The sequence below is a fragment of the Pagrus major genome, chromosome 2 (assembly GCF_040436345.1).
Source record: "Pagrus major chromosome 2, Pma_NU_1.0".
NCBI classification, from domain to species: Eukaryota; Metazoa; Chordata; class Actinopteri; order Spariformes; family Sparidae; genus Pagrus; species Pagrus major.
The window spans coordinates 12,252,454-12,280,117 of record NC_133216.1 but is presented as its reverse complement, the minus strand read 5'-3'; the positions used below and the strand labels follow the sequence as shown (position 1 = coordinate 12,280,117).

The 27,664-nt window shown below is 42.1% G+C and overlaps 3 protein-coding genes across 3 annotated transcripts; all 3 read left to right on the top strand.

Annotated features, from left to right (window-relative positions):
- Positions 1-1,039: 1,039 nt before the first annotated feature.
- LOC141012936 (extracellular calcium-sensing receptor-like) lies at positions 1,040-7,357 on the top strand. The gene is made up of 9 exons (XM_073486483.1): positions 1,040-1,248; positions 1,512-1,806; positions 1,967-2,053; positions 2,379-2,648; positions 2,911-3,117; positions 3,226-3,501; positions 5,932-6,159; positions 6,252-6,375; positions 6,447-7,357. The coding sequence occupies exons 1-9, from the start codon at positions 1,040-1,042 to the stop codon at positions 7,355-7,357; spliced, it is 2,607 nt and encodes an 868-aa protein (XP_073342584.1).
- A 1,685-nt stretch (positions 7,358-9,042) lies between these two features.
- On the top strand, positions 9,043-16,820 carry LOC141012926 (extracellular calcium-sensing receptor-like). Its single transcript, XM_073486473.1, has 9 exons — positions 9,043-9,251; positions 13,091-13,385; positions 13,546-13,632; positions 13,943-14,212; positions 14,475-14,681; positions 14,795-15,070; positions 15,400-15,627; positions 15,715-15,838; positions 15,910-16,820. The coding sequence occupies exons 1-9, from the start codon at positions 9,043-9,045 to the stop codon at positions 16,818-16,820; spliced, it is 2,607 nt and encodes an 868-aa protein (XP_073342574.1).
- A 5,142-nt stretch (positions 16,821-21,962) lies between these two features.
- Positions 21,963-26,110, top strand: LOC141012915 (extracellular calcium-sensing receptor-like). Its single transcript, XM_073486463.1, has 9 exons — positions 21,963-22,132; positions 22,394-22,688; positions 22,851-22,937; positions 23,258-23,527; positions 23,785-23,991; positions 24,098-24,373; positions 24,685-24,912; positions 25,005-25,128; positions 25,200-26,110. Exons 1-9 carry the CDS (start codon positions 21,963-21,965, stop codon positions 26,108-26,110), a joined length of 2,568 nt encoding a protein of 855 aa, XP_073342564.1.
- Positions 26,111-27,664: the final 1,554 nt, after the last annotated feature.

Here is a 27,664-nt window from a genome sequence, read left to right as displayed (position 1 = left end):
TTAAAGCCTGTTGTGTACAACATAGTTTCACTTTCTAGCAGGGTCACATGTTGTTCATTATGGTAAAACTGTGCCCTAAGTCAAACCACATCAGTCCACATCTGGTCACTACTTCATACATCCCTCGTAGGCTGATGTTCTACACAGTCTTGTGGAGACATATAGCCACATGCATCCATGATGCTCAGACCACTTACATACATCAGCTGATGCTATATACTCTTGCCACGTTTAATGTCATGTATTTTGGAGATACATTTGACTGGAAATGCTTGTCAGAAGTATAGAATTGTACTGGACCTGCCAAAGAAGGTGTGTCTCAAGTAGCAGATATGTGATATCTCTCTAATTTATGTTACAGCCCTGTTGTAAGGTGTCGCAAATTAGCCTCTAAGAAAGTCTAATAAGGGTTGAACATGTAGAAAATAAAGATGTTTTTTTGTTTTATATTGTGGTACAGTTCTACTGTAATGTGTTGCAAATTAACCTCAAAGAAAGGCTCATGAGGGTAGCCAGGAAGAAAATAAAGATGTTTTTATCTTATTTTACGGTACTGTTCTGTTGTAATGTGTGACAATTTATCCTCTGAGAAATTTAATAGGGGTCTACGAGGTAGGAAATAAAGATGTTTTTTTTAGTTTATTTTGCTGTCCCGTTCTGTTGTAATGTATTGCAATAACCTCTAAGAAGGTTTTTTAAGGTGCTAATAGTGGAAAATAAAATTCTTGGCAGCTTCCATAGCCTAATCTTACTGATTTACAATATAGCCCTCAATCAAACAGACAGTGCAAAGAAAAAATATATCGGAAGACATATTGGTTCACCAAATGTCTTAGTGTGGTCTAGATCAACCTCAAATGAAATTCATTTTTAAGCCCCGCCCGGATCTTGCTTATACCTCATTGGGGTGTGCTTAAGATTAAACAATGCTGCAAGTCAATAAAAGAGGTTGACAGCAATAAAACTGATTAGGCTCAGGAGAGGGATGAACAGGAAGAAGGTCATGTGGGGATTTTTAGATATTAAATTGCTCTCGCTCATGTATTTCATGTTGTTGTATTCCTACTTTTCTTCTGCTGTATCCTCCCCTCTTTATTCCTCATCCTGCCAGTTACAGGGACAGTTTCATCTAAATGGGATACACAAAGCTGGAGATGTGGTTCTAGGTGGGATATTTGAGATCCACTTCTTTTCTCTCTTTCCTGACCTGTCTTTTACCTCAGAGCCACAACAGCCTACCTGCCATGGGTGAGTTTGTCAGGTAAACATTAGAAAATAGAAGCTGTGGAAAACCAGTCACATTTGTAGAATGTATTTCTGCAAATTGAATATTACTCTGGAAGAATGAGATTCAGCAGTAATGCTATTTTAAACAATGTACTTATTTTCACAGTATTAATTAAGTATTTTAATAACTGTTAATATTCTACTGGATTGATTTTCAAAAGCTGTAGTTGTCAGACACTGTCATTTATTTATGAATTGCAAAAAGTTGTATTGTTTTTTGTTAGTTTTTTAATTTTAGGGTTCAGGACTGCCATGACTATGACCTTTGCAATTGATGAGATCAACAGAAACTCCAACCTGCTACCTAATGTGACTCTGGGATACAGTCTTTTTGATAACTGCTACAAACTACAGATAGGATTTCGTGCAGCAATGTCCCTCATCAGTGGTCAAGAAGAGCAGTTTATACCAGATGAGACCTGTGCAGGAACCCCTCCAGTCATAGGGATTGTGGGTGATTCTTTTTCTACAAGTTCTATTGCCATCGCCTATGTCACAGGTTCTTACAGAGTACCAATGGTAAGTTCCTCACATTCCAGTCTAATAATTATTGTTGATAATTTTGACTTCATGTCCAGATAATGTCAATTCTAAAAATGTAGTCTTTAACTTTAAAAAGTCAAAAGAGCTGGTAAAGGCCTTGAATATTTTCAGGATGTACAGTATGTGTCTTTCACAGGTGAGTTATTTTGCCACATGTTCCTGTCTGAGTGACCGGCAGAAGTTTCCATCCTTCTTTAGGACGATCCCAAGTGATGCTTTCCAGGTGACCATCTGTCGCCACAATGAAAATGCATAACAGCATTTGCAGTTAAACATTCACAAGAAAGAACATCTCTACACTGCAACGGCAATTAGATTCTTTAAAATGCAATAATCAAATGTCATCCAATGTGAAACATTTTTAGCAAGAGTTGCAAATAATCATTCCTCAGAAAAAACGTCCCTTCAATGCAAAAACAAAAAAAAATCTTTGAAAAGGCAATATTTAAACATGATTTATTGTGAAACCTGTTTTGCATGTTTTCCAATATATATATATATATTTTTTTCTGTCTGTGCACTAACCACTTCACTCTTTACTCTCTTAGGTCCGTGCTATGATTCAGATTCTGAACCACTTTGGCTGGACTTGGGCAGGTCTGCTGGTCAGTGATGATGACTATGGACTCCACGCTGCTCGATCCTTCCAATCTGACTTTGTTCAGTCTGGTGCAGGTTGTCTGGCCTATGTTGAGATCTTACCCTGGGAAAATGACCGAGCTGAACTAAGGAGGATCGTGGATGTGATGAAGAAATCCACAGCTCGTGTGGTCATCGGGTTTGCACATGAGAGTTACATGATTAACCTCATGGAAGAGGTTGGGCTTGAAATATAACTTAATTGTAACTGAATGTAGTTATGGATCTTAATTTTTTATTCATCAAACTAAAAGATTTAAGTTAAAGTAATACATTGGGCTATAGAAATAGATTTAATGTCATTAAATTTACTAGTTGAAGATGCTTTTAGCAGGGATTGTGTACTCACACCAATTCCACTGAACTCCAGTTATGATGATATGCAACACTTTGCTCATAGTGTGTAAACCTGTGAACCTATATATTTTATATGATGCACAGGTTCTGAGGCAGAATGTGACAGGTCTGCAGTGGATTGCAAGTGAATCCTGGATAGCAGTTACTGTATTTCAGACCCCCCATCTCATGCCGTACCTGGCTGGCATACTAGGCATCGCCATCCGTCGAGGAGAAATACCAGGGCTCAGGGAATTCCTGCTACAAATACGTCCTGACCTACACCACAACAACAGCTATGGAAATAACATAGTGAGAGTTTAACCCACTTCCAATCTGATGACAAATTGCAGGAATAATACAGCATTTTATATTTCTGTTAACATGTTTAACTGTTAACACGTTTTAAATGCATTTCAGGTGAAACTGTTTTGGGAATATACATTTCAATGTAAATTTGCACCACCTCCAGCACGTTGGGTGGAGGATGGGGGAGCATTATGCACTGGACAGGAAAATCTAGAGGATGTAGAGACTGAGTTGTTGGATGTTTCCAATCTCAGGCCAGAGTATAATGTGTACAAGGCTGTGTATGCTTTGGCCTATGCCCTTGATGACATGCTGCAGTGTGAGCCAGGGAGAGGGCCTTTCAGCGGGCACAGCTGTGGCAGTTTGCAAAGACTGGAGCCGTGGCAGGTGTGATATCAGTTTACACTCCACCTGTTTGTATGACTTAATCATGTGCTTTAGTATTTCCTGAGGTATGTAGGGTAAAGGATTAAATCCAGAGATATGAAATCACTAATCATATGTTCCTCACATAGTTGAAAACATTTTCCTCACCAGCATTATCAGATTAGGGATAACAATATCATGTCACGAGGTGCAGAAAAATGTTTGTAAGTATCTGTGAAAAATGGACTTTGCAGCCCACGTCCACACAGGATGGTGGCGACAAGACACACTGAGGTTGGGTGGTGATGAGGTGAAGACACAGCAATGGCAAACGTGGATTATGATGAAAAGTGCAGATTTATTTACAGTGCTAAAAAAATAGGTGTTCCAGCCCAATGGCAACAAAAGAAAACTTCAAAAAAAACAAACAAAAAATGAACCCACAGGTTCCTCAACTTCAAAGGCACCAGCACAATTCTCTGATTCAATACAACCTCTCAGCAAGTTGCCACCCTCCAGACTCCCACCCCGAGGCCGAAAACCCTCGCTTTAAATAGCCCTTCAGTTCATCTAATTGGGAGCAACCAACGTGACAGGGTGTTTTTTTAGGTACAGTGATTCAGCTGATATTTTATCCATCACACACAGCTGTTCCAATACTACTACTACTAATAATAATAGTAATATATTAATTATTATTATTAATTAATATAATTAAATAATATTTACATTTCACTACAGTCAAACATTTTGTAATGCAACCATAGCTTCCCCCGCTCAAATCAACCCTTTCCCCTGTCCCAAACAGGGAATAAATTAGTCATAGTCAGGGGGCTCGTGTTCCTTGGGGAAGCAAAGTGATGCGGGACCAGGAAGTGAAAGTGAAAGTTATCACTGTAATATTGGTGTTTGCGTGCACAATGTATGGACAAACGGAATGGAATGGGTTATGGAGCCAAATCGATGGGTACCGCGTCGTCCGCTATGACGTTGGCAGAAGTTTGGTGAGTAACTGAAAGATGTGTAAAATAGCAATCGCGCATGAATGAATTACGCCGCGGTTGCCGGCACCGCGTGTAATTGCAAACGCCCGAAGCTCCGTGTGTGTGTATGCGTGTAAGTGTGTGTGTGCGTGTAATAGAGAGTAGTCTGTTTAAATGTTGCAGGGAATGTCAGGCGAGTTGGGGGAAAAGAAGGCTAACTTTTCACACTTCCCTCCTCCTGTGGAGGCTCGCCACTGGGGTGGCGAGACGATAATCCGCCACCATGTTCTGCTTTCCCGCCCTATACTGCACCTCAAATCTGAAGGGCTGCAGAGCCAAAAACCAACGGGTAATGCGAGCATTAGTGTCCTTCATTTTGCCCAGCCATTTCAAGGCTCGGTGGTCCGTCTCCAGAACAAAGTCTCTACCTAAAAGGTAGTACCTAAAAGTGTCTAGTGCCCACTTTACGGCCAGGCATTCCAGCTCTATGGCGGAATACCGTGTCTCCCGGGGAAACAGCTTGCGGCTTATATAAGCCACCGGTCGTTGCTGCTCTCCCTCACCCTGGAATAGTACTGTCCCCAGACCAACTCCAGAAGCATCGGTCTGTACAGTCCAGGGCTGGGTAAAGTCCGGGCTCTGCAGCACAGGGCCATTGCACAAAGCCTCCTTTAAATCCATGAAAGCCTTCTTATGCTGCTCCTCCCACCTGACCTTCACCTGACCAGACTTTCCGGTCAGGTCAGTGAGGGGCGCTGCTCTGCTCACGAAGTTTGGCACAAACCGCCTGTACCACCCAGCAAGCCCCAAAAAGGACCGAATATCCTTCTCGGTCTGGGGCTGCAGGCAGTCCCGGATAGCCTCAATTTTGTCCTTCTGGGGTCGGATTACCCCATGACCTAGGATATGTCCCAGGTACGGCACTTCCTGCTGGGCCAAAGCGCATTTCTTGGGCTGGGCAGTCAGTCCTGCCTAATGTATGCGCCATAGCACCTCAGCAAGATGCCCAAGGTGCTCGTCCCAGATGGCACTGAAGATTACGATGTCGTCCAGGTATGCGTCTGCGAAAGCACCAGTCCCATCCAGCACACGGTCCATCAACCGCTGGAAGGTGGCTGGCGCTCCCTGCAGGCCAAACGGCATAACTTTAAACTGGAACAGTCCTGAGGGCTGTGTAGGGCCTGTCAATGCAGAAACGCATGCTGCCATCCTTCTTTGGAACAAGGACAAAGCTCTGTGTGTGTGTATGCGTGTAAGTGTGTGTGTGCATGTAATAGAGAGTAGTCCGTTTAAATGTTGCAGGGAATGTCAGGCGAGTTGGGGGAAAAGAGGGCTAACTTTTCACAGTATCATATGAAGTTTTTATCATTGAATACCAGGTACCGCTGTGTTCATATGTTAACATAAAACTCTTTTTTTAAATCTGTCTTCTTTGGCTTTCCTCTCTCCCTCATTCTGATATTCATAGCTTCTGCATTATTTGCAAAAGGTCAACTTCACCACATCATTTGGTGATCAAGTGTCATTTGATGAGAATGGTGATGCCTTACCAATATATGATATCATGAACTGGCTGCAGCTCCCTGATGGAACAACAAAACTGCAGAATGTGGGTGAGGTCAAGAGGTCGGCCTTCAAAGATGAAGAACTCACAATTGATGAAGATAAAATCTTCTGGAACTTTGAATCAAAAAAGGTTACTTCTGATGTTTAAGACACCCCATGTATAACTCATTATAGCAGTGTTAAGTAGTATATAATAACAGATACTTATTTTTCTCCTTATAGCCACCCCGCTCAGTGTGCAGTGAAAGCTGTCCTCCAGGTACCCGTATGGCCAGAAAGAAAGGGGAACCTGTGTGCTGTTTTGACTGCATCCCTTGTTCTGAGGGGAAGATCAGTAATGAGACTGGTTGGTATTTAGTGTTAAACATTGTAGTGTGGAAATATAAATATATCTCATATCGGTTCCTTGTTTCGTAGACTCCATGGAGTGCACCAGTTGTCCAGGGGACTTCTGGTCCAGTCCCCAGTGTGACCACTGTGTTCTTAAGAAAACAGAGTTTCTGTCCTTCCATGAGCCTCTGGGTATCTGCTTGACAGCTGGCTCATTACTTGGCACATCTATCTGTGCTATCGTCCTGGGGATCTTCACTTATCATCGAAGCACACCTATGGTCCGTGCCAACAATTCAGAACTGAGTTTCCAGTTACTGCTGTCCCTTAAGTTATGTTTCCTTTGTTCACTGCTGTTTATTGGTCGTCCTAGACTGTGGACATGCCAGCTGAGACATGCAGCATTTGGGATCAGCTTTGTGCTTTGTGTCTCATGTATTTTGGTTAAAACCATGGTGGTTCTGGCTGTGTTCAAGGCCTCCAAGCCAGGAGGAGGAGCCAGCCTGAAGTGGTTTGGTGTGTTGCAGCAGAGAGGGGTAGTTATTGTTCTCACTTCTATGCAGGCAGCAATCTGCACTGCCTGGATTGTATCTGCCTCCCCAACTCCTCATAAAAACACTCAATACTACAATGATAAGATTGTTTATGAGTGTGCAGTTGGGTCCACAGTTGGTTTTGCAGTGTTACTGGGCTATATTGGCTTTCTGTCTATCCTCAGCTTTCTGATTGCATTTATAGCAAGGAATCTTCCAGATACTTTCAATGAGGCCAAACTCATCACTTTCAGCATGCTGATCTTCTGTGCTGTGTGGGTGGCCTTTGTCCCTGCTTATATCAGCTCACCAGGCAAATATGCAGATGCAGTAGAGGTGTTTGCCATCCTGGCCTCCAGTTTTGGTCTCTTGCTGGCACTGTTTGGACCCAAATGTTACATAATCCTGCTGAGACCAGAGATGAACACAAGGAAAGCAATCATGGGTCGGGAAATCCAAACATAATAACTTCACTTGTTTTCATGAGACAGAATGAATACCATTTCTGTATACAATAAAAAAATATGTCAACTTTACTTATTTTAATATCATTATGGAAGTCCGTGTACATCCCGTAGGTAATGTATCTCATGTATGTAACGTATAGGACTTTGCCCAGGAGAAAAATGAAATGAATATGAAATGTCTTACTGCTTAAGTTATGCTAAAGCATCTGCTATTATCATGGATGGATGTTCATTTAAATTAGTTAATAGCCCTTCTTGGACTGTGCAGTACACATTGAAGAAGACAGAAGCCTCAACATTGAGGTATACAGAAAACGTACACACACAGATCAGTACTTGCTGTTCAACTCTCATCACTCACTGGATCACAAGCTGGGGGTCATCAGAACCCTAAACCATTGGGCTGAGACCGTGCCCACTAAGTCAGAGGGGAAGGAGAAGGAACAGAAGCACATCAGGGAAGCACTTAAAACCTGTGGCTACCCAAACTGGACCTTTGTCAAAACCGCTAAAAGATCCAGAGCAGACAGAGAGGAGGAGATGAGAAAACCTAACAACATCGTCATTCCCTATGTCGCGGGAAATCTCAGAAACTCAGGAGGATCAGAATAAAGAATAAACATCACATCCCGGTTCACTTTAAACCTACCAGTACACTGAGGCAGAAACTTGTCCATCCTAAGGACAAAACACCCTCTTCATAAACAAATGGCACAACACAGGATGGCCAACTTCTCAGGTCAAGACTCTGCTGTCCACTTACATCTGAAGGAGAAAAATCATTCCTTTGAGGACAACAATGTAAACATCTTGGCCAGAGAAGACAGATGGTTTGAAAAAGGAGTAAAGGAATCCATCTTTGTCAAACTGGAACAACCGTCTTTGAACAGAGGAGGTGGCCTAACTCTAGAATTCCACTGGATGCATGTCTGTTTACGGACCTCCGGTACGTAGTCCGGCACAGCACAGCACTGCCGGATAGCTGGAGTTGCGGGACCGAGGAGTTCCCGCGATAATTACATAATCACGCGTGTCTGCAGTTCGTATGTGGTAAAAAAAAAACAGCAACAAGAAGTGTTCCCAACGAAGGATTAGAAGAAGTGCTGCTGCAGTTCTGCTGTAATGTGTTGCAAATTAACCTCAAAGAAAGGCTCATAAGGGTCTAACAGGAAGGAAATAAAGATGTTTCTTATTTTATTTTGCAATACTGTTCTGTTGTAATGTGTGACAATTTATCCTCTGAGAAAGTTTAATAAGGGTCTACCAGGTAGGAAATAAAGATTTTTTTTTTTGATTATTTTGCTGTCCCGTTCTGTTGCAATAACCTCTACGAAGGTCTATTAAGGTGCTAAAAGCAGAAAATAAAATTCTTGGCAGCTTCCAAAGCCTAATCTTACTGATTTATAACATAGCCCTCAATCAAACAGACAGTGCAAAGAAAAAATGGATCAGAAGGCATATTGATTCACCAAATGTCTTAGTGTGGTCTAGATCAATCTCAAATGAAATCAATTTCAATCCCTGCCCGACTCTTGCTTATACCCCATTGGGTGGTGCTTAATATTAAACAATGCTGGAAGTCAATAAAAGAGGTTGACAGCAATAAAACTGACTGGGCTCGGAAAAGGGATGAACAGGACGAAAGTCATGTGGGGATTTTTATATATTAAATTGCTCTCGCTCATGTATTTCATGTTGTTGTATTCCTACTTTTCTTCTGCTGTGTCCTCCCCTCTTTATTCCTCGTCCTGCCAGTTACAGGGACAGTTTCATCTAAATGGGATACACAAAGCTGGAGATGTGGTTCTAGGTGGGATATTTGACATCCACTTCTTTTCTCTCTTTCCTGACCTGTCTTTTAGCTCAGAGCCACAACAGCCTACCTGCCATGGGTGAGTTTGTCAGGTAAACATTAGAAAATAGAAGCTGTGGAAAACCAGTCATATTTGTAGAATGCATTTCTGCAAATTGAATATTACTCTGGAAGAATGAGATTCAGCATTAATGCTATTTTAAACAATGTACTTATTTTCACAGTATTAATTATTTTTAATAACTGTTAATATTCTACTGGATTGATTTTCAAAAGCTGCAGTTGTCAGACACTGTAATTAGGGCCCGAGCAGGGAACCTGCGAGGTCCCTATTGTAATTGCAATGATTATTATTATTAGGGCCCGAGCAGGGAACCTGCGAGGTCCCTATTGTAATTGCAATGATTATTATTAGGGCCCGAGCAGGGAACCTGCGAGGTCCCTATTGTAATTGCAATGATTATTATTATTTTTAGTTTTTTTTCTTTGTCCAAAATGATCGCATTTTTCACTGCCTGAATGTGAATGAAAAGTCAATTTTATTTGGCAAACACATTAGGCTTGGCGAAAAATTTTATAATCTGTTGTCGTTGTGATTTTTCACCACTTGGTGGCGCTACAATCAAGGAAAGTGCGTTTTGGCTAATAACTCCCACATACTTTGTCGCACATTCAAAAACCTTATATCCACGCGTTCAGTGAATCGGGCTGAATCACTTAATATAGGCCACGCCCATTTCCGCCTACGTTTTTTTATGCTAGCTCGCAAAATGTCGCAAACCTACTTTTTCGAACTCCTCCCAGGCAATTTCACCGATTTGCACGAAACTTTGCACACAGCATCAGGGGACCCTCATGACAAAAAGTTATTAAAAGAATTTTGGAATTCCAAACAATACTCAAGTTATTAAATAACAACTTCCTATAAAATCGGGTCAAAACAGGAAGCGTTGCATATCTTCACATTGCTTTGTCGAAATGACATGGAACTGAGGATACCACTTTCCCATGAGCCCATAAGGCTCTGTGCGAAATTGTGGTGGACGACCACTAGGTGGCGCTCTTTAAATTGAAGTATTTTATATCTCGACATTGGTGGGTCGGATTAACACAAAACTTGGTACAATTCTTGCCACTGCCCTTCTGAGGACAGCTGACGAAGGTGTTATTGATCTGACACTAGGTGGCGCTCTGGTGGCAGTTTCTTTTTAGATTTGGCACTGTGCCCACACCATAACACTTATGGATATGAAATTGACAGGGGTGGTATAGACCGACCCCTGTAACTCACACACCAAAAATGACCAGCAGGTGGCGCTATCATCAACACAAACCGTTTTTGCCTAATAACTCCCACATACTTTGTCACACATTCAAAAACCTTATATCCACGCGTTCAGTGAATCTTGCTGAATCTCCTGATATAGGCCACGCCCATTTGCGGATAGCGTTTTTTTTCGCTAGCTCGCGAAATGTCGCAAACCAACTTTTTCGAACTCCTCCCAGGCAATTTCACCGATTTTCACCAAACTTTGCACACAGCATCAGTGGACCCTTCTGGCAAAAAGTTATTAAAAGAATTTTGATACCCCAAAGAATACTCAAGTTATTAAATAACAACTTCCTGTGGATTCGGGTCAAAACAGGAAGTGTTGCATATCTCCACATTGGTGTGTCCAAATGACATGAAACTCAGGACACTACTTCCCCATGAGCCCCTAAGGCTCTGTGCAAAATCTTGGCCCATGACCACTAGGTGGCGCTATTTAAATTGAAGTATTTTATATCTCGACATCGGTTGGTCGGATTAACACGAAACTTGGTACACTGATTGCCAATGGCCTCCTGGAAAGCTGACGAAGGTGTTACCGATCTGACACTAGGTGGCGCTCTGGTGGCAGTTTCATTTTATAATTGGCACTGTGCCCACACCATAACACTTATGGATATGAAACTGATTGGGGTGGTATAGACCGGCCCCTGTAACTCACACACCAAATATCACCAGCAGGTGGCGCTATTATCAACACAAAACCACTTTTTGGCTATCAATTAAGACATGCCCGCACAATAACGGGGCAATGGGTCCGGGTAAGGAGCACGCCCCGACAGCAGCACGGCCCGACCCGCGTGGCCTGCGAGGGCCCGTTCATCGCTGCTTGCAGCTTTAATTATTTTTAGTTTTTTTTCTTTGTCCAAAATGATCGCATTTTTCACTGCCTGAATGTGAATGAAAAGTCAATTTTATTTGGCAAACACATTAGGCTTGGCGAAAAATTTTATAATCTGTTGTCGTTGTGATTTTTCACCACTTGGTGGCGCTACAATCAAGGAAAGTGCGTTTTGGCTAATAACTCCCACATACTTTGTCGCACATTCAAAAACCTTATATCCACGCGTTCAGTGAATCGGGCTGAATCTCTTGATATAGGCCACGCCCATTTCCGCCTACGGTTTTTTATGCTAGCTCGCAAAATGTCGCAAACCTACTTTTTCGAACTCCTCCCAGGCAATTTCACCGATTTGCACGAAACTTTGCACAAAGCATCAGGGGACCCTCATGACAAAAAGTTATTAAAAGAATTTTGGAATTCCAAACAATACTCAAGTTATTAAATAACAACTTCCTATAAAATCGGGTCAAAACAGGAAGTGTTGCATATCTTCACATTGCTTTGTCGAAATGACATGAAACTGAGGATACCACTTTCCCATGAGCCCATAAGGCTCTGTGCGAAATTGTGGTGGACGACCACTAGGTGGCGCTCTTTAAATTGAAGTATTTTATATCTCGACATTGGTGGGTCGGATTAACACAAAACTTGGTACAATTCTTGCCACTGCCCTTCTGAGGACAGCTGACGAAGGTGTTATTGATCTGACACTAGGTGGCGCTCTGGTGGCAGTTTCTTTTTAGATTTGGCACTGTGCCCACACCATAACACTTATGGATATGAAATTGACAGGGGTGGTATAGACCGACCCCTGTAACTCACACACCAAAAATGACCAGCAGGTGGCGCTATCATCAACACAAACCGTTTTTGCCTAATAACTCCCACATACTTTGTCACACATTCAAAAACCTTATATCCACGCGTTCAGTGAATCTTGCTGAATCTCCTGATATAGGCCACGCCCATTTGCGGATAGCGTTTTTTTTCGCTAGCTCGCGAAATGTCGCAAACCTACTTTTTCGAACTCCTCCCAGGCAATTTCACCGATTTTCACCAAACTTTGCACACAGCATCAGTGGACCCTTCTGGCAAAAAGTTATTAAAAGAATTTTGATACCCCAAAGAATACTCAAGTTATTAAATAACAACTTCCTGTGGATTCGGGTCAAAACAGGAAGTGTTGCATATCTCCACATTGGTTTGTCCAAATGACGTGAAACTCAGGATACTACTTCCCCATGAGCCCCTAAGGCTCTGTGCTAAATCTTGGCCCATCACCACTAGGTGGCGCTATTTAAATTGAAGTATTTTATATCTCGACATTGGTTGGTCGGATTAACACAAAACTTGGTACACTGATTGCCAATGGCCTCCTGAAGACAACTGACGAAGGTGTTACCAATCTGACACTAGGTGGCGCTCTGGTGGCAGTTTCATTTTATAATTGGCACTGTGCCCACACCATAACACTTATGGACATGAAACTGATTGGGGTGGTATAGACTGGCATCTGTAACTCACACACCAAAAATCACCAGCAGGTGGCGCTATTATCAACACAAAACCATTTTTGCCTATCAGTTAAGACATGCGCGCACAATAACGGGGCTATGGGTCCGGGTAAGGAGCACGCCCCGACAGCAGCACGCCCCGACCCGCGTGGACTGCGAGGGCCCGTTCATCGCTGCTTGCAGCTTTAATTTATTTATGAATTGCAAAAAGTTGTATTGTTTTTTGTTAGTTTTTACATTCTAGGGTTCAGGGCTGCCATGACTATGACCTTTGCAATTGATGAGATCAACAGAAACTCCAACCTGCTACCTAATGTGACTCTGGGATACAGTCTTTTTGATAACTGCTACAAACTACAGATAGGATTTCGTGCAGCAATGTCCCTCGTCAGTGGTCAAGAAGAGCAGTTTGTATTAGACGAGACCTGTGTAGGAACCCCTCCAGTCATAGGGATTGTGGGTGATTCTTTTTCTACAAGTTCTATTGCCATCGCCTATGTCACAGGTTCTTACAGAGTACCAATGGTAAGTTCCTCACATTCCAGTCTAATAATTGTTGTTGATAATTTTGACTTCATGTCCAGATAATGTCAATTCTAAAAATGTAGTCTTTAACGTTAAAAAGTCAAAAGAGCTGGTAAAGGCCTTGAATATTTTCAGGATGTACAGTCTGTGTCTTTCACAGGTGAGTTATTTTGCCACATGTTCCTGTCTGAGTGACCGGCAGAAGTTTCCATCCTTCTTTAGGACGATCCCAAGTGATGCTTTCCAGGTGACCATCTGTAGCCACAATGAAAATGCATAAACATTCACAAGAAAGAACATCTCTACACTGCAACGGCAATTAGATTCTTTAAAATGCAATAATCAAATGTCAACCAATGTGAAACATTTTTAGCAAGAGTTGCAAATAATCATTCCTCAGAAAAAAACGTCCCTTCAATGCAAAAACAAAAAAAGTTTTTTGAAAAGGCAATATTTAAACATGATTTATTGTGAAACCTGTTTTGCATGTTTTCCAGTATTTTTTTTTTTCTTTTTTTCTGTCTGTGCACTAACCACTTCACTCTTTACTCTCTTAGGTGCGTGCTATGATTCAGATTCTGAACCACTTTGGCTGGACTTGGGCAGGTCTGCTGGTCAGTGACGATGACTATGGACTCCACGCTGCTCGATCCTTCCAATCTGACTTTGTTCGGTCCGGTGGAGGTTGTCTGGCTTATGTTGAGATCTTACCCTGGGAAAATGACCGAGCTGAACTAAGGAGGATTGTGGATGTGATGAAGAAATCCACAGCTCGTGTGGTCATCGGGTTTGCACATGGGAGTAACATTATTGACCTCATGGAAGAGGTTGGGCTTGAAATATAACTTAATTGTAACTGAATGTAGTTATGGATCTTAATGTTTTATTCATCAAACTGAAAGATTTAAGTTACAATAATGCATTGGGCTATAGAAATAGATTGAATTTCATTAAATTTACTAGTTGAAGATGCTTTTAGCAGGGATTGTGTACTCACACCAATTCCACTGAACTTCAGTTATGATGATATGCAATACTTTGCTCATAGTGTGTAAACCTGTGAACCTATATATTTTATATGATGCACAGGCTCTGAGGCAGAATGTGACAGGTCTGCAGTGGATTGCAAGTGAATCCTGGACAGCAGTTACTGTATTTCAGACCCCCCATCTCATGCCATACCTGGCTGGCATACTAGGCATTGCCATCCGTCGAGGAGAAATACCAGGGCTCAGGGAATTCCTGCTACAAATACGTCCTGACCTACACCACAACAACAGCTATGGAAATAACGTAGTGAGAGTTTAACCCTCCCAATTTGATGACAAATTGCAGGAATAATGCAGTGTTCTATATTTCTGTTAACATGTTTAACTGTTAACTGTTAACACGTTTTAAATGCATTTCAGGTGAAACTGTTTTGGGAATATACATTTCAATGTAGATTTGCACCACCTCCAGCAGGTTGGGTGGAGGATGGGGAAGCATTATGCACTGGACAGGAAAATCTAGAGGATGTAGAGACTGAGTTGTTGGACGTTTCCAATCTCAGGCCAGAGTATAATGTGTACAAGGCTGTGTATGCTTTGGCCTATGCCCTTGATGACATGCTGCAGTGTGAGCCAGGGAGAGGGCCTTTCAGCGGGCACAGCTGTGGCAGTTTGCAAGGATTGGAGCCATGGCAGGTGTGATATCACTTTACACTCCACCTGTTCGTATGACTTAATCATGTGCTTTAGTATTCCCTGAGGTGTGTAGGGTAAAGGATTAAATCCAGAGATATGAAATCACTAATCATATGTTCCTCACATAGTTGAAAACATTTTCCTCACCAGCATTATCAGATTAGGGATAACAATATCTTGTCACGAGGTATAGAAAAATGTTTGTAAGTATCATATGGAGTTTTTATTATTGAATACCAGGTACCGCTGTGTTCATATGTTAACATAAAACTCTTTTTTTAAATCTGTCTTCTTTGGCTTTCCTCTCTCCCTCATTCTGATATTCATAGCTTCTGCATTATTTGCAAAAGGTCAACTTCACCACATCATTTGGTGATCAAGTTTCATTTGATGAGAATGGTGATGCCTTACCAATATATGATATCATGAATAGGCTGCAGCTCCCTGATGGAACAACAAAACTGCAGAATGTGGGTGTGGTCAAGAGGTCGGCCTTCAAAGGTGAAGAACTCACAATTGATGAAGATAAAATCTTCTGGAACTTTGAATCCAAAAAGGTTACTTCTGATTTTTCAGACACCTCACGGATAACTCATGAAAGTACTGGAGTGTATAATGACAGACTCTTATGTCTCTCCTTATAGCCACCCCGCTCAGTGTGCAGTGAAAGCTGTCCTCCAGGTACCCGCATGGCCAGAAAGAAAGGAGAACCTGTGTGCTGTTTTGACTGCATCCCTTGTTCTGAGGGAAAGATCAGCAATGAGACTGGTTGGTATTTAGTGTTAAACATTATAGTGTGGAAATATAAATATATCTCATGTCGGTTCCTTTTTTCATAGACTCCATGGAGTGCACCAGTTGTCCAGGGGACTTCTGGTCCAGTCCCCAGCGTGACCACTGTGTTCCTAAGAAAACAGAGTTTCTGTCCTTCCATGAGCCTTTGGGTATCTGTTTGACAGCTGGCTCATTGCTTGGCACATCTATCTGTGCTATCGTCCTGGGGATCTTCACCTATCATCGAAGCACACCTATGGTCCGTGCCAACAATTCGGAACTGAGTTTCCAGTTACTGCTGTCCCTTAAGTTATGTTTCCTTTGTTCACTGCTGTTTATTGGTCGTCCCAGACTGTGGACATGCCAGCTGAGACATGCAGCATTTGGGATCAGCTTTGTGCTTTGTGTCTCATGTATTTTGGTTAAAACCATGGTGGTTCTGGCTGTGTTCAAGGCCTCCAAGCCAGGAGGAGGAGCCAGCCTGAAGTGGTTTGGTGTGTTGCAGCAGAGAGGGGTAGTTATTGTTCTCACTTCTATTCAGGCAGCAATCTGCACTGCCTGGATTGTATCTGCCTCCCCAACTCCTCATAAAAACACTCAATACTACAATGATAAGATTGTTTATGAGTGTGCAGTTGGGTCCACAGTTGGTTTTGCAGTGTTACTGGGCTATATTGGCTTTCTGTCTATCCTCAGCTTTCTGATTGCATTTATAGCAAGGAATCTTCCAGATACTTTTAATGAGGCCAAACTCATCACTTTCAGCATGCTGATCTTCTGTGCTGTGTGGGTGGCCTTTGTCCCTGCTTATATCAGCTCACCAGGCAAATATGCAGATGCAGTGGAGGTGTTTGCCATCCTGGCCTCCAGTTTTGGTCTCTTGCTGGCACTCTTTGGACCCAAATGTTACATAATCCTGCTGAGACCAGAGATGAACACAAGGAAAGCGATCATGGGTCGGGAAATCCAAACATAATTAAAGCTGCAAGCAGCGATGAACGGGCCCTCGCAGTCCACGCGGGTCGGGGCGTGCTGCTGTCGGGGCGTGCTCCTTACCCGGACCCATAGCCCCGTTATTGTGCGCGCATGTCTTAACTGATAGGCAAAAATGGTTTTGTGTTGATAATAGCGCCACCTGCTGGTGATTTTTGGTGTGTGAGTTACAGATGCCAGTCTATACCACCCCAATCAGTTTCATGTCCATAAGTGTTATGGTGTGGGCACAGTGCCAATTATAAAATGAAACTGCCACCAGAGCGCCACCTAGTGTCAGATTGGTAACACCTTCGTCAGTTGTCTTCAGGAGGCCATTGGCAATCAGTGTACCAAGTTTTGTGTTAATCCGACCAACCAATGTCGAGATATAAAATACTTCAATTTAAATAGCGCCACCTAGTGGTGATGGGCCAAGATTTAGCACAGAGCCTTAGGGGCTCATGGGGAAGTAGTATCCTGAGTTTCACGTCATTTGGACAAACCAATGTGGAGATATGCAACACTTCCTGTTTTGACCCGAATCCACAGGAAGTTGTTATTTAATAACTTGAGTATTCTTTGGGGTATCAAAATTCTTTTAATAACTTTTTGCCAGAAGGGTCCACTGATGCTGTGTGCAAAGTTTGGTGAAAATCGGTGAAATTGCCTGGGAGGAGTTCGAAAAAGTAGGTTTGCGACATTTCGCGAGCTAGCGAAAAAAAACGCTATCCGCAAATGGGCGTGGCCTATATCAGGAGATTCAGCAAGATTCACTGAACGCGTGGATATAAGGTTTTTGAATGTGTGACAAAGTATGTGGGAGTTATTAGGCAAAAACGGTTTGTGTTGATGATAGCGCCACCTGCTGGTCATTTTTGGTGTGTGAGTTACAGGGGTCGGTCTATACCACCCCTGTCAATTTCATATCCATAAGTGTTATGGTGTGGGCACAGTGCCAAATCTAAAAAGAAACTGCCACCAGAGCGCCACCTAGTGTCAGATCAATAACACCTTCGTCAGCTGTCCTCAGAAGGGCAGTGGCAAGAATTGTACCAAGTTTTGTGTTAATCCGACCCACCAATGTCGAGATATAAAATACTTCAATTTAAAGAGCGCCACCTAGTGGTCGTCCACCACAATTTCGCACAGAGCCTTATGGGCTCATGGGAAAGTGGTATCCTCAGTTTCATGTCATTTCGACAAAGCAATGTGAAGATATGCAACACTTCCTGTTTTGACCCGATTTTATAGGAAGTTGTTATTTAATAACTTGAGTATTGTTTGGAATTCCAAAATTCTTTTAATAACTTTTTGTCATGAGGGTCCCCTGATGCTTTGTGCAAAGTTTCGTGCAAATCGGTGAAATTGCCTGGGAGGAGTTCGAAAAAGTAGGTTTGCGACATTTTGCGAGCTAGCATAAAAAACCGTAGGCGGAAATGGGCGTGGCCTATATCAAGAGATTCAGCCCGATTCACTGAACGCGTGGATATAAGGTTTTTGAATGTGCGACAAAGTATGTGGGAGTTATTAGCCAAAACGCACTTTCCTTGATTGTAGCGCCACCAAGTGGTGAAAAATCACAACGACAACAGATTATAAAATTTTTCGCCAAGCCTAATGTGTTTGCCAAATAAAATTGACTTTTCATTCACATTCAGGCAGTGAAAAATGCGATCATTTTGGACAAAGAAAAAAAACTAAAAATAATTAAAGCTGCAAGCAGCGATGAACGGGCCCTCGCAGGCCACGCGGGTCGGGCCGTGCTGCTGTCGGGGCGTGCTCCTTACCCGGACCCATTGCCCCGTTATTGTGCGGGCATGTCTTAATTGATAGCCAAAAAGTGGTTTTGTGTTGATAATAGCGCCACCTGCTGGTGATATTTGGTGTGTGAGTTACAGGGGCCGGTCTATACCACCCCAATCAGTTTCATATCCATAAGTGTTATGGTGTGGGCACAGTGCCAATTATAAAATGAAACTGCCACCAGAGCGCCACCTAGTGTCAGATCGGTAACACCTTCGTCAGCTTTCCAGGAGGCCATTGGCAATCAGTGTACCAAGTTTCGTGTTAATCCGACCAACCGATGTCGAGATATAAAATACTTCAATTTAAATAGCGCCACCTAGTGGTCATGGGCCAAGATTTTGCACAGAGCCTTAGGGGCTCATGGGGAAGTAGTGTCCTGAGTTTCATGTCATTTGGACACACCAATGTGGAGATATGCAACACTTCCTGTTTTGACCCGAATCCACAGGAAGTTGTTATTTAATAACTTGAGTATTCTTTGGGGTATCAAAATTCTTTTAATAACTTTTTGCCAGAAGGGTCCACTGATGCTGTGTGCAAAGTTTGGTGAAAATCGGTGAAATTGCCTGGGAGGAGTTCGAAAAAGTTGGTTTGCGACATTTCGCGAGCTAGCGAAAAAAAACGCTATCCGCAAATGGGCGTGGCCTATATCAGGAGATTCAGCAAGATTCACTGAACGCGTGGATATAAGGTTTTTGAATGTGTGACAAAGTATGTGGGAGTTATTAGGCAAAAACGGTTTGTGTTGATGATAGCGCCACCTGCTGGTCATTTTTGGTGTGTGAGTTACAGGGGTCGGTCTATACCACCCCTGTCAATTTCATATCCATAAGTGTTATGGTGTGGGCACAGTGCCAAATCTAAAAAGAAACTGCCACCAGAGCGCCACCTAGTGTCAGATCAATAACACCTTCGTCAGCTGTCCTCAGAAGGGCAGTGGCAAGAATTGTACCAAGTTTTGTGTTAATCCGACCCACCAATGTCGAGATATAAAATACTTCAATTTAAAGAGCGCCACCTAGTGGTCGTCCACCACAATTTCGCACAGAGCCTTATGGGCTCATGGGAAAGTGGTATCCTCAGTTCCATGTCATTTCGACAAAGCAATGTGAAGATATGCAACGCTTCCTGTTTTGACCCGATTTTATAGGAAGTTGTTATTTAATAACTTGAGTATTGTTTGGAATTCCAAAATTCTTTTAATAACTTTTTGTCATGAGGGTCCCCTGATGCTGTGTGCAAAGTTTCGTGCAAATCGGTGAAATTGCCTGGGAGGAGTTCGAAAAAGTAGGTTTGCGACATTTTGCGAGCTAGCATAAAAAAACGTAGGCGGAAATGGGCGTGGCCTATATTAAGTGATTCAGCCCGATTCACTGAACGCGTGGATATAAGGTTTTTGAATGTGCGACAAAGTATGTGGGAGTTATTAGCCAAAACGCACTTTCCTTGATTGTAGCGCCACCAAGTGGTGAAAAATCACAACGACAACAGATTATAAAATTTTTCGCCAAGCCTAATGTGTTTGCCAAATAAAATTGACTTTTCATTCACATTCAGGCAGTGAAAAATGCGATCATTTTGGACAAAGAAAAAAAACTAAAAATAATAATAATCATTGCAATTACAATAGGGACCTCGCAGGTTCCCTGCTCGGGCCCTAATAATAATCATTGCAATTACAATAGGGACCTCGCAGGTTCCCTGCTCGGGCCCTAATAACTGCACTTGTTTTCATGAGACAGAATGAATACTTTTTCTGTATACATAAAAAAATATGTCAACTTGACTAATTTTAACATCATTTTGGAAGTTCGCTTACATCCCGTAAGTAATGTATGTCATGTATGTAATGTATAGGACTTTGCCCAGGAGAAAATGAAATGAATATGAAATGTCTTACGGCTTAAGTTATGCTAAAGCATCTGCTATTATCATGGATGGATTTTCATTTTGAACAGAGGAGGTGGCCTAACTCTAGAATTCCACTGGATGCATGTCCGTTTACGGACATCCGGTACGGTCTTGCTCCGTTGTCCGGCAACCCCCACCGGCTGCGTTTTGAGTCCGGCACAGCGCGGCCCTGCTGGATAGCTGGAGTTGCGGGACCGTGGAGTTCCCGCGATAATTACATAATCACACACGTCTGCAGTTCGTATGTGTTATAAACACAGCAACAAGAAGTGTTCCCAATGAAGGATTAGAGAAAGTGCTTGGATTTGTCTCTTTTTTTTTCAAACGCAGCCGGTGGAGGTTTCCAGATGACGGAGCAAAACCGTACCAGAGCCGTTCCGCAATGGACATGCATCCAGTGGAATTATAGAGTCAGTCAAACCACATTGGTCCATATCTGGTCACTACTTTACACATCTCTCGTAGGCTGATGTTCTCCACAGTTTTGTGGAGTGTGTAGGTACTAACATATAGCCACATGCATCCATGATGCTCAGACCACTTACATACATCAGTTGATGCTGTATCCTCTTGCCACGTTTCATGTCATGTACTTCTGAACTGCATTGGACTGGAAATGCTTGTCAGAAGTTTAAAATTATACTGGACTAGCCAAAGAAGGTGTGTCTCAAGTAGCAGATATGTGATATCTCTCTAATTTATGTTACAGTCCTGTTGTAAGGTGTCGCAAATTAGCCTCTAAGAAAGTATAATAAGGGTTGAACATGTAGAAAATAAAGAGGCTTTTTTGTTTTATATTGTGGTACAGTTCTGCTGTAATGTGTTGCAAATTAACCTCAAAGAAAGGCTCATGAGGGTCTAACAGGAAGGATATAAAGATGTTTCTTATTTTATTTTGCGTTACTGTTCTGTTGTAATGTGTGACAATTTATCCTCTGAGAAAGTTTAATAAGGGTCTACGAGGTAGGAAATAAAGATATTTTTTTGCTTTTTTTGCTGTCCCGTTCTATTGTAATATGTTGCAATCACCTCTAAGAAGGTCTATTAAGGTGCTAAAAGCAGAAAACAAAGTTCTTGGCAGCTTCCATAGCCTAATCTTACTGATTTATAACATAGCCCTCAATCAAACAGACAGTGCAAAGAAAAAATGGATCAGAAACCATATTGGTTCACCAAATGTCTTAGTGTGGTCTAGATCAATCTCAAATGAAATTCATTTTAATCCCTGCCCGACTCTCGCTTATAGCCGATTGGGTGGTGCTTAAGATTAAACAATGCTGCAAGTCAATAAAAGAGGTTGACAGCAATAAAACTGACTGGGCTCAGGAAAGGGATGAACAGGAGGAAAGTCATGTGGGGATTTTTAGATATTAAATTACTCTTGCTCATGTATTTCATGTTGTTGTATTCCTACTTTTCTTCTGCTATGTCCTCCCCTCTTTATTCCTCGTTCTGCCAGTTACAGGGACAGTTTCATCTAAATGGGATACACAAAGCTGGAGATGTGGTTCTAGGTGGGATATTTGAGATCCACTTCTTTTCTCTCTTTCCTGACCTGTCTTTTACCTCAGAGCCACAACAGCCTACCTGCCACGGGTGAGTTTGTCAGGAAAACATTAGAAAATAGAAGCTGTGGAAAACCAGTCACATTTGTAGAATGTATTTCTGCAAATTGAATATTACTCTGGAAGAATGAGATTCAGCATTAATGCTATTTTAAACAATTTATTTATTTTCACATTGTTAATTAAGTATTTTAATAACTTACTATTCGAATGCATTGATTTTCAAAAGCTGCAGTTTTCAAACAATGTAATTTATTTATGAATTGCAAAAAGTTGTATTGTTTTTTGTTAGTTTTTACATTCCAGGGTTCAGGGCTGCCATGACTATGACCTTTGCAATTGATGAGATCAACAGAAACTCCAACCTGCTACCTAATGTGACTCTGGGATACAGTCTTTTTGATAACTGCTACAAACTACAGATAGGATTTCGTGCAGCAATGTCCCTCGTCAGTGGTCAAGAAGAGCAGTTTGTATTAGACGAGACCTGTGTAGGAACCCCTCCAGTCATAGGGATTGTGGGTGATTCTTTTTCTACAAGTTCTATTGCCATCGCCTATGTCACAGGTTCTTACAGAGTACCAATGGTAAGTTCCTCACATTCCAGTCTAATAATTGTTGTTGATAATTTTGACTTCATGTCCAGATAATGTCAATTCTAAAAAAATGTAGTCTTTAACTTTAAAAAGTCAAAAGAGCTGGTAAAGGCCTTGAATATTTTCAGGATGTACAGTCTGTGTTTTTCACAGGTGAGTTATTTTGCCACATGTTCCTGTCTGAGTGACCGGCAGAAGTTTCCATCCTTCTTTAGGACGATCCCAAGTGATGCTTTCCAGGTGACCATCTGTAGCCACAATGAAATTGCATAACAGCATTTGCAGTTAAACATTCACAAGAAAGAACATCTCTACACTGCAACGGCAATTAGATTCTTTAAAATGCAATAATCAAATGTCAACCAATGTGAAACATGTTTAGCAAGAGTTGCAAATAATCATTCCTCAGAAAAAACGTCCCTTTAATGCAAGAAAAAAAAAAATCTTTGAAAGGGCAATATTTAAACATGATTTATTGTGAAACCTGTTTTGCATGTTTTCCAGTATTTTTTTTTGTTTTTCTGTCTGTGCACTAACCACTTCATTCTTTACTCTCTTAGGTGCGTGCTATGATTCAGATTCTGAACCACTTTGGCTGGACTTGGGCAGGTCTGCTGGTCAGTGACGATGACTATGGACTCAACGCTGCTCGATCCTTCCAATCTGACTTTGTTCGGTCTGGTGCAGGTTGTCTGGCCTACTTTGAGATCTTACCCTGGGAAAATGACCGAGCTGAACTAAGGAGGATTGTGGATGTGATGAAGAAATCCACAGCTCGTGTGGTCATCGGGTTTGCACATGAGAGCAACATGATTGACCTCATGGAAGAGGTTGGGCTTGAAATATAACTTAATTATAACTGAATGTAGTTATGGATCTTAATGTTTTATTCATCAAACTAAAAGATTTAAGTTACAGTAATGCATTGGGCTATAGAAATAGATTAAATTAAATTAAATTTACTAGTTGAAGGTGGTTTTAGCAGGGATTGTGTACTCACCAATTCCACTTAACAGTTATGATGATATGCAACACTTTGCTCATAGTGTGTAAACCTGTGAACCTATATATTTTATATGATGCACAGGCTCTGAGGCAGAATGTGACAGGTCTGCAGTGGATTGCAAGTGAATCCTGGATAGCAGTTACTGTATTTCAGACCCCCCATCTCATGCCGTACCTGACTGGCATACTAGGCATTGCCATCCGTCGAGGAGAAATACCAGGGCTCAGGGAATTCCTGCTACAAATACGTCCTGACCTACACCACAACAACAGCTATGGAAATAACGTAGTGAGAGTTTAACCCTCCCACTTTGATGACAAATTGCAGGAATAATACGGTGTTTTATATTTCTGTTAACATGTTTAACTGTTAACACGTTTTAAATGCATTTCAGGTGAAACTGTTTTGGGAATATACATTTCAATGTAGATTTGCACCACCTCCAACACGTTGGGTGGAGGCTGGGGGAGCATTATGCACTGGACAGGAAAATCTAGAGGATGTAGAGACTGAGTTGTTGGACGTTTCCAATCTCAGGCCAGAGTATAATGTGTACAAGGCTGTGTATGCTTTGGCCTATGCCCTTGATGACATGCTGCAGTGTGAGCCAGGGAGAGGGCCTTTCAGCGGGCACAGCTGTGGCAGTTTGCAAAGATTGGAGCCATGGCAGGTGTGATATCACTTTACACTCCACCTGTTTGTATGACTTAATCATGTGCTTTAGTATTCCCTGAGGTGTATAGGGTAAAGGATTAAATCCAAAGATATGAAATCACTAATCACAAGTTCCTCACATAGTTGAAGACATTTTCCCCAACAGTATTATCAGGTTAGGGATAACAATATCTTGTCACGAAGTATAGAAAAAAAAGTTTTTATTATTGAATACCAGGTACTGCTGTGTTCATATGTTAACATAAAACTCTTTTTTTAAATCTGTCTTCTTTGGCTTTCCTCTCACCCTTATTCTGATATTCATAGCTTCTGCATTATTTGCAAAAGGTCAACTTCACCACATCATTTGGTGATCAAGTTTCATTTGATGAGAATGGTGATGCCTTACCAATATATGATATCATGAATAGGCTGCAGCTCCCTGATGGAACAACAAAACTGCAGAATGTGGGTGAGGTCAAGAGGTCGGCCTTCAAAGATGAAGAACTCACAATTGATGAAGATAAAATCTTCTGGAACTTTGAATCCAAAAAGGTTACTTCTGATTTTTCAGACACCTCATGGATAACTCATGAAAATACTGTAAAGTAATGTATAATGACAGACTTTTATTTCTCTCCTCATAGCCACCCCGCTCAGTGTGCAGTGAAAGCTGTCCTCCAGGTACCCGCATGGCCAGTAAGAAAGGAGAACCTGTGTGCTGTTTTGACTGCATCCCTTGTTCTGAGGGAAAGATCAGCAATGAGACTGGTTGGTATTTAGTGTTAAACATTTTAGTGTGGAAATATAAATATATCTCATATCGGTTCCTTTTTTCATAGACTCCATGGAGTGCACCAGTTGTCCAGGGGACTTCTGGTCCAGTCCCCAGCGTGACCACTGTGTTCCTAAGAAAACAGAGTTTCTGTCTTTCCATGAGCCTTTGGGTATCTGCTTGACAGCTGGCTCATTGCTTGGCACATCTATCTGTGCTATCGTCCTGGGGATCTTCACCTATCATCGAAGCACACCTATGGTCCGTGCCAACAATTCAGAACTGAGTTTCCAGTTACTGCTGTCCCTTAAGTTATGTTTCCTGTGTTCACTGCTGTTTATTGGTCGTCCTAGACTGTGGACATGCCAGCTGAGACATGCAGCATTTGGGATCAGCTTTGTGCTTTGTGTCTCATGTATTTTGGTTAAAACCATGGTGGTTCTGGCTGTGTTCAAGGCCTCCAAGCCAGGAGGAGGAGCCAGCCTGAAGTGGTTTGGTGTGTTGCAGCAGAGAGGGGTAGTTATTGTTCTCACTTCTATGCAGGCAGCAATCTGCACTGCCTGGATTGTATCTGCCTCCCCAACTCCTCATAAAAACACTCAATACTACAATGATAAGATTGTTTATGAGTGTGCAGTTGGGTCCACAGTTGGTTTTGCAGTGTTACTGGGCTATATTGGCTTTCTGTCTATCCTCAGCTTTCTGATTGCATTTATAGCAAGGAATCTTCCAGATACTTTCAATGAGGCCAAACTCATCACTTTCAGCATGCTGATCTTCTGTGCTGTGTGGGTGGCCTTTGTCCCTGCTTATATCAGCTCACCAGGCAAATATGCAGATGCAGTAGAGGTGTTTGCCATCCTGGCCTCCAGTTTTGGTCTCTTGCTGGCACTCTTTGGACCCAAATGTTACATAATCCTGCTGAGACCAGAGATGAACACAAGGAAAGCAATCATGGGTCGGGAAATCCAAACATAATAACTGCACTTGTTTTCATGAGACAGAATGAATACCATTTCTGTATACAATACAAAAATATGTCAACTTTACTTATTTTAACATCATTATGGAAGTTCGCTTACATCCCGTAGGTAATGTATGTCATGTATGTAATGTATAGGACTTTGCCCAGGAGAAAAATGAAACGAATATGAAATTTCTTACTGCTTAAGTTATGCTAAAGCATCTGCTATTATCATAGATGGATGTTCATTTAAATTAGTTAATAGCCCTTCTTGGACTGTGCAGTACACATTGAAGAAGACAGATGCCTCAACATTGAGGTGTACAGAAAACCTACACACACAGATCAGTACTTGATGTTCGACTCTCATCACTCACTGGATCACAAGGTGGGGGTCATCAGAACCCTAAACCATTGGGCTGAGACCGTGCCCACTAAGTCAGAGGGGAAGGAGAAGGAACAGAAGCACATCAGGGAAGCACTTAAAACCTGTGGCTACCCAAACTGGACCTTTGTCAAAACCGCGAAAAGATCCAGAGCAGAGAGAGAGGAGGAGACGAGAAAACCTAACAACATCGTCATTCCCTATGTCGTGGGAAATCTGAGAAACTCAGGAGGATCTTTAATAAAGAATAAACATCACATCCCGGTTCACTTTAAACCTACCAACACACTGAGGCAGAAACTTGTCCATCCTAAGGACAAAACACCCAGGCATAAACAGAGTAATGTAGTTTATGCTATTCAATGCAGCCAGGAATGTACAGATTTGTACATTGGGCAGACAAGACAACCTCTTCATAACCAAATGGCACAACACAGGAGAGCCAACTCCTCAGGTCAAGACTCTGCTGTCCACTTACATCTGAAGGAGAAAAATCATTCCTTTGAGGTGAACAATGTAAACATCTTGGCCAGAGAAGACAGGTGGTTTGAAAAAGGAGTAAAGGAATCCATCTTTGTCAAACTGGAACAACCGTCTTTGAACAGAGGAGGTAGCCTAACTCTAGAATTCTACTGGATGCATGTCCGTTGTGAGACGGTTCCGGTACGGTCTTGCTCCGTTGTCCAGCAACCCCCACTGGCTGCGTTTTGAGTCCGGCACAGCGCAGCCCTGCCGGATAGCTGGAGTTGCGGGACTGAGGAGTTTCCGCGATAATTACATAATCACGCGCGTCTGCAGTTTGTATGTGTTATAAACACAGCAACAAGAAGTGTTCCCAATGAAGGATTAGAGAAATTGCTTGGATTTGTCTCTTTTTTTTTTTCAAACGCAGCCGGTAGGGGTTTCCGGATGACGGACGACGGAGCAAAACCGTACCGGAGTCATTCCGCAACGGACATGCATCCAGTGGAATTATCGAGTCAGTCAAACCACATTGGTCCACATCTGGTCACTACTTTACACATCTCTCGTAGGCTGATGTTCTCCACAATTTTGTGGAGTGTGTAGGTACTAACATATAGCCACATGCATCCACGATGCTCAGATCACTTACATACATCAGTTGATGCTTTATCCTCTTGCCACGTTTCATGTCATGTACTTCTGAACTGCATTTGACTGG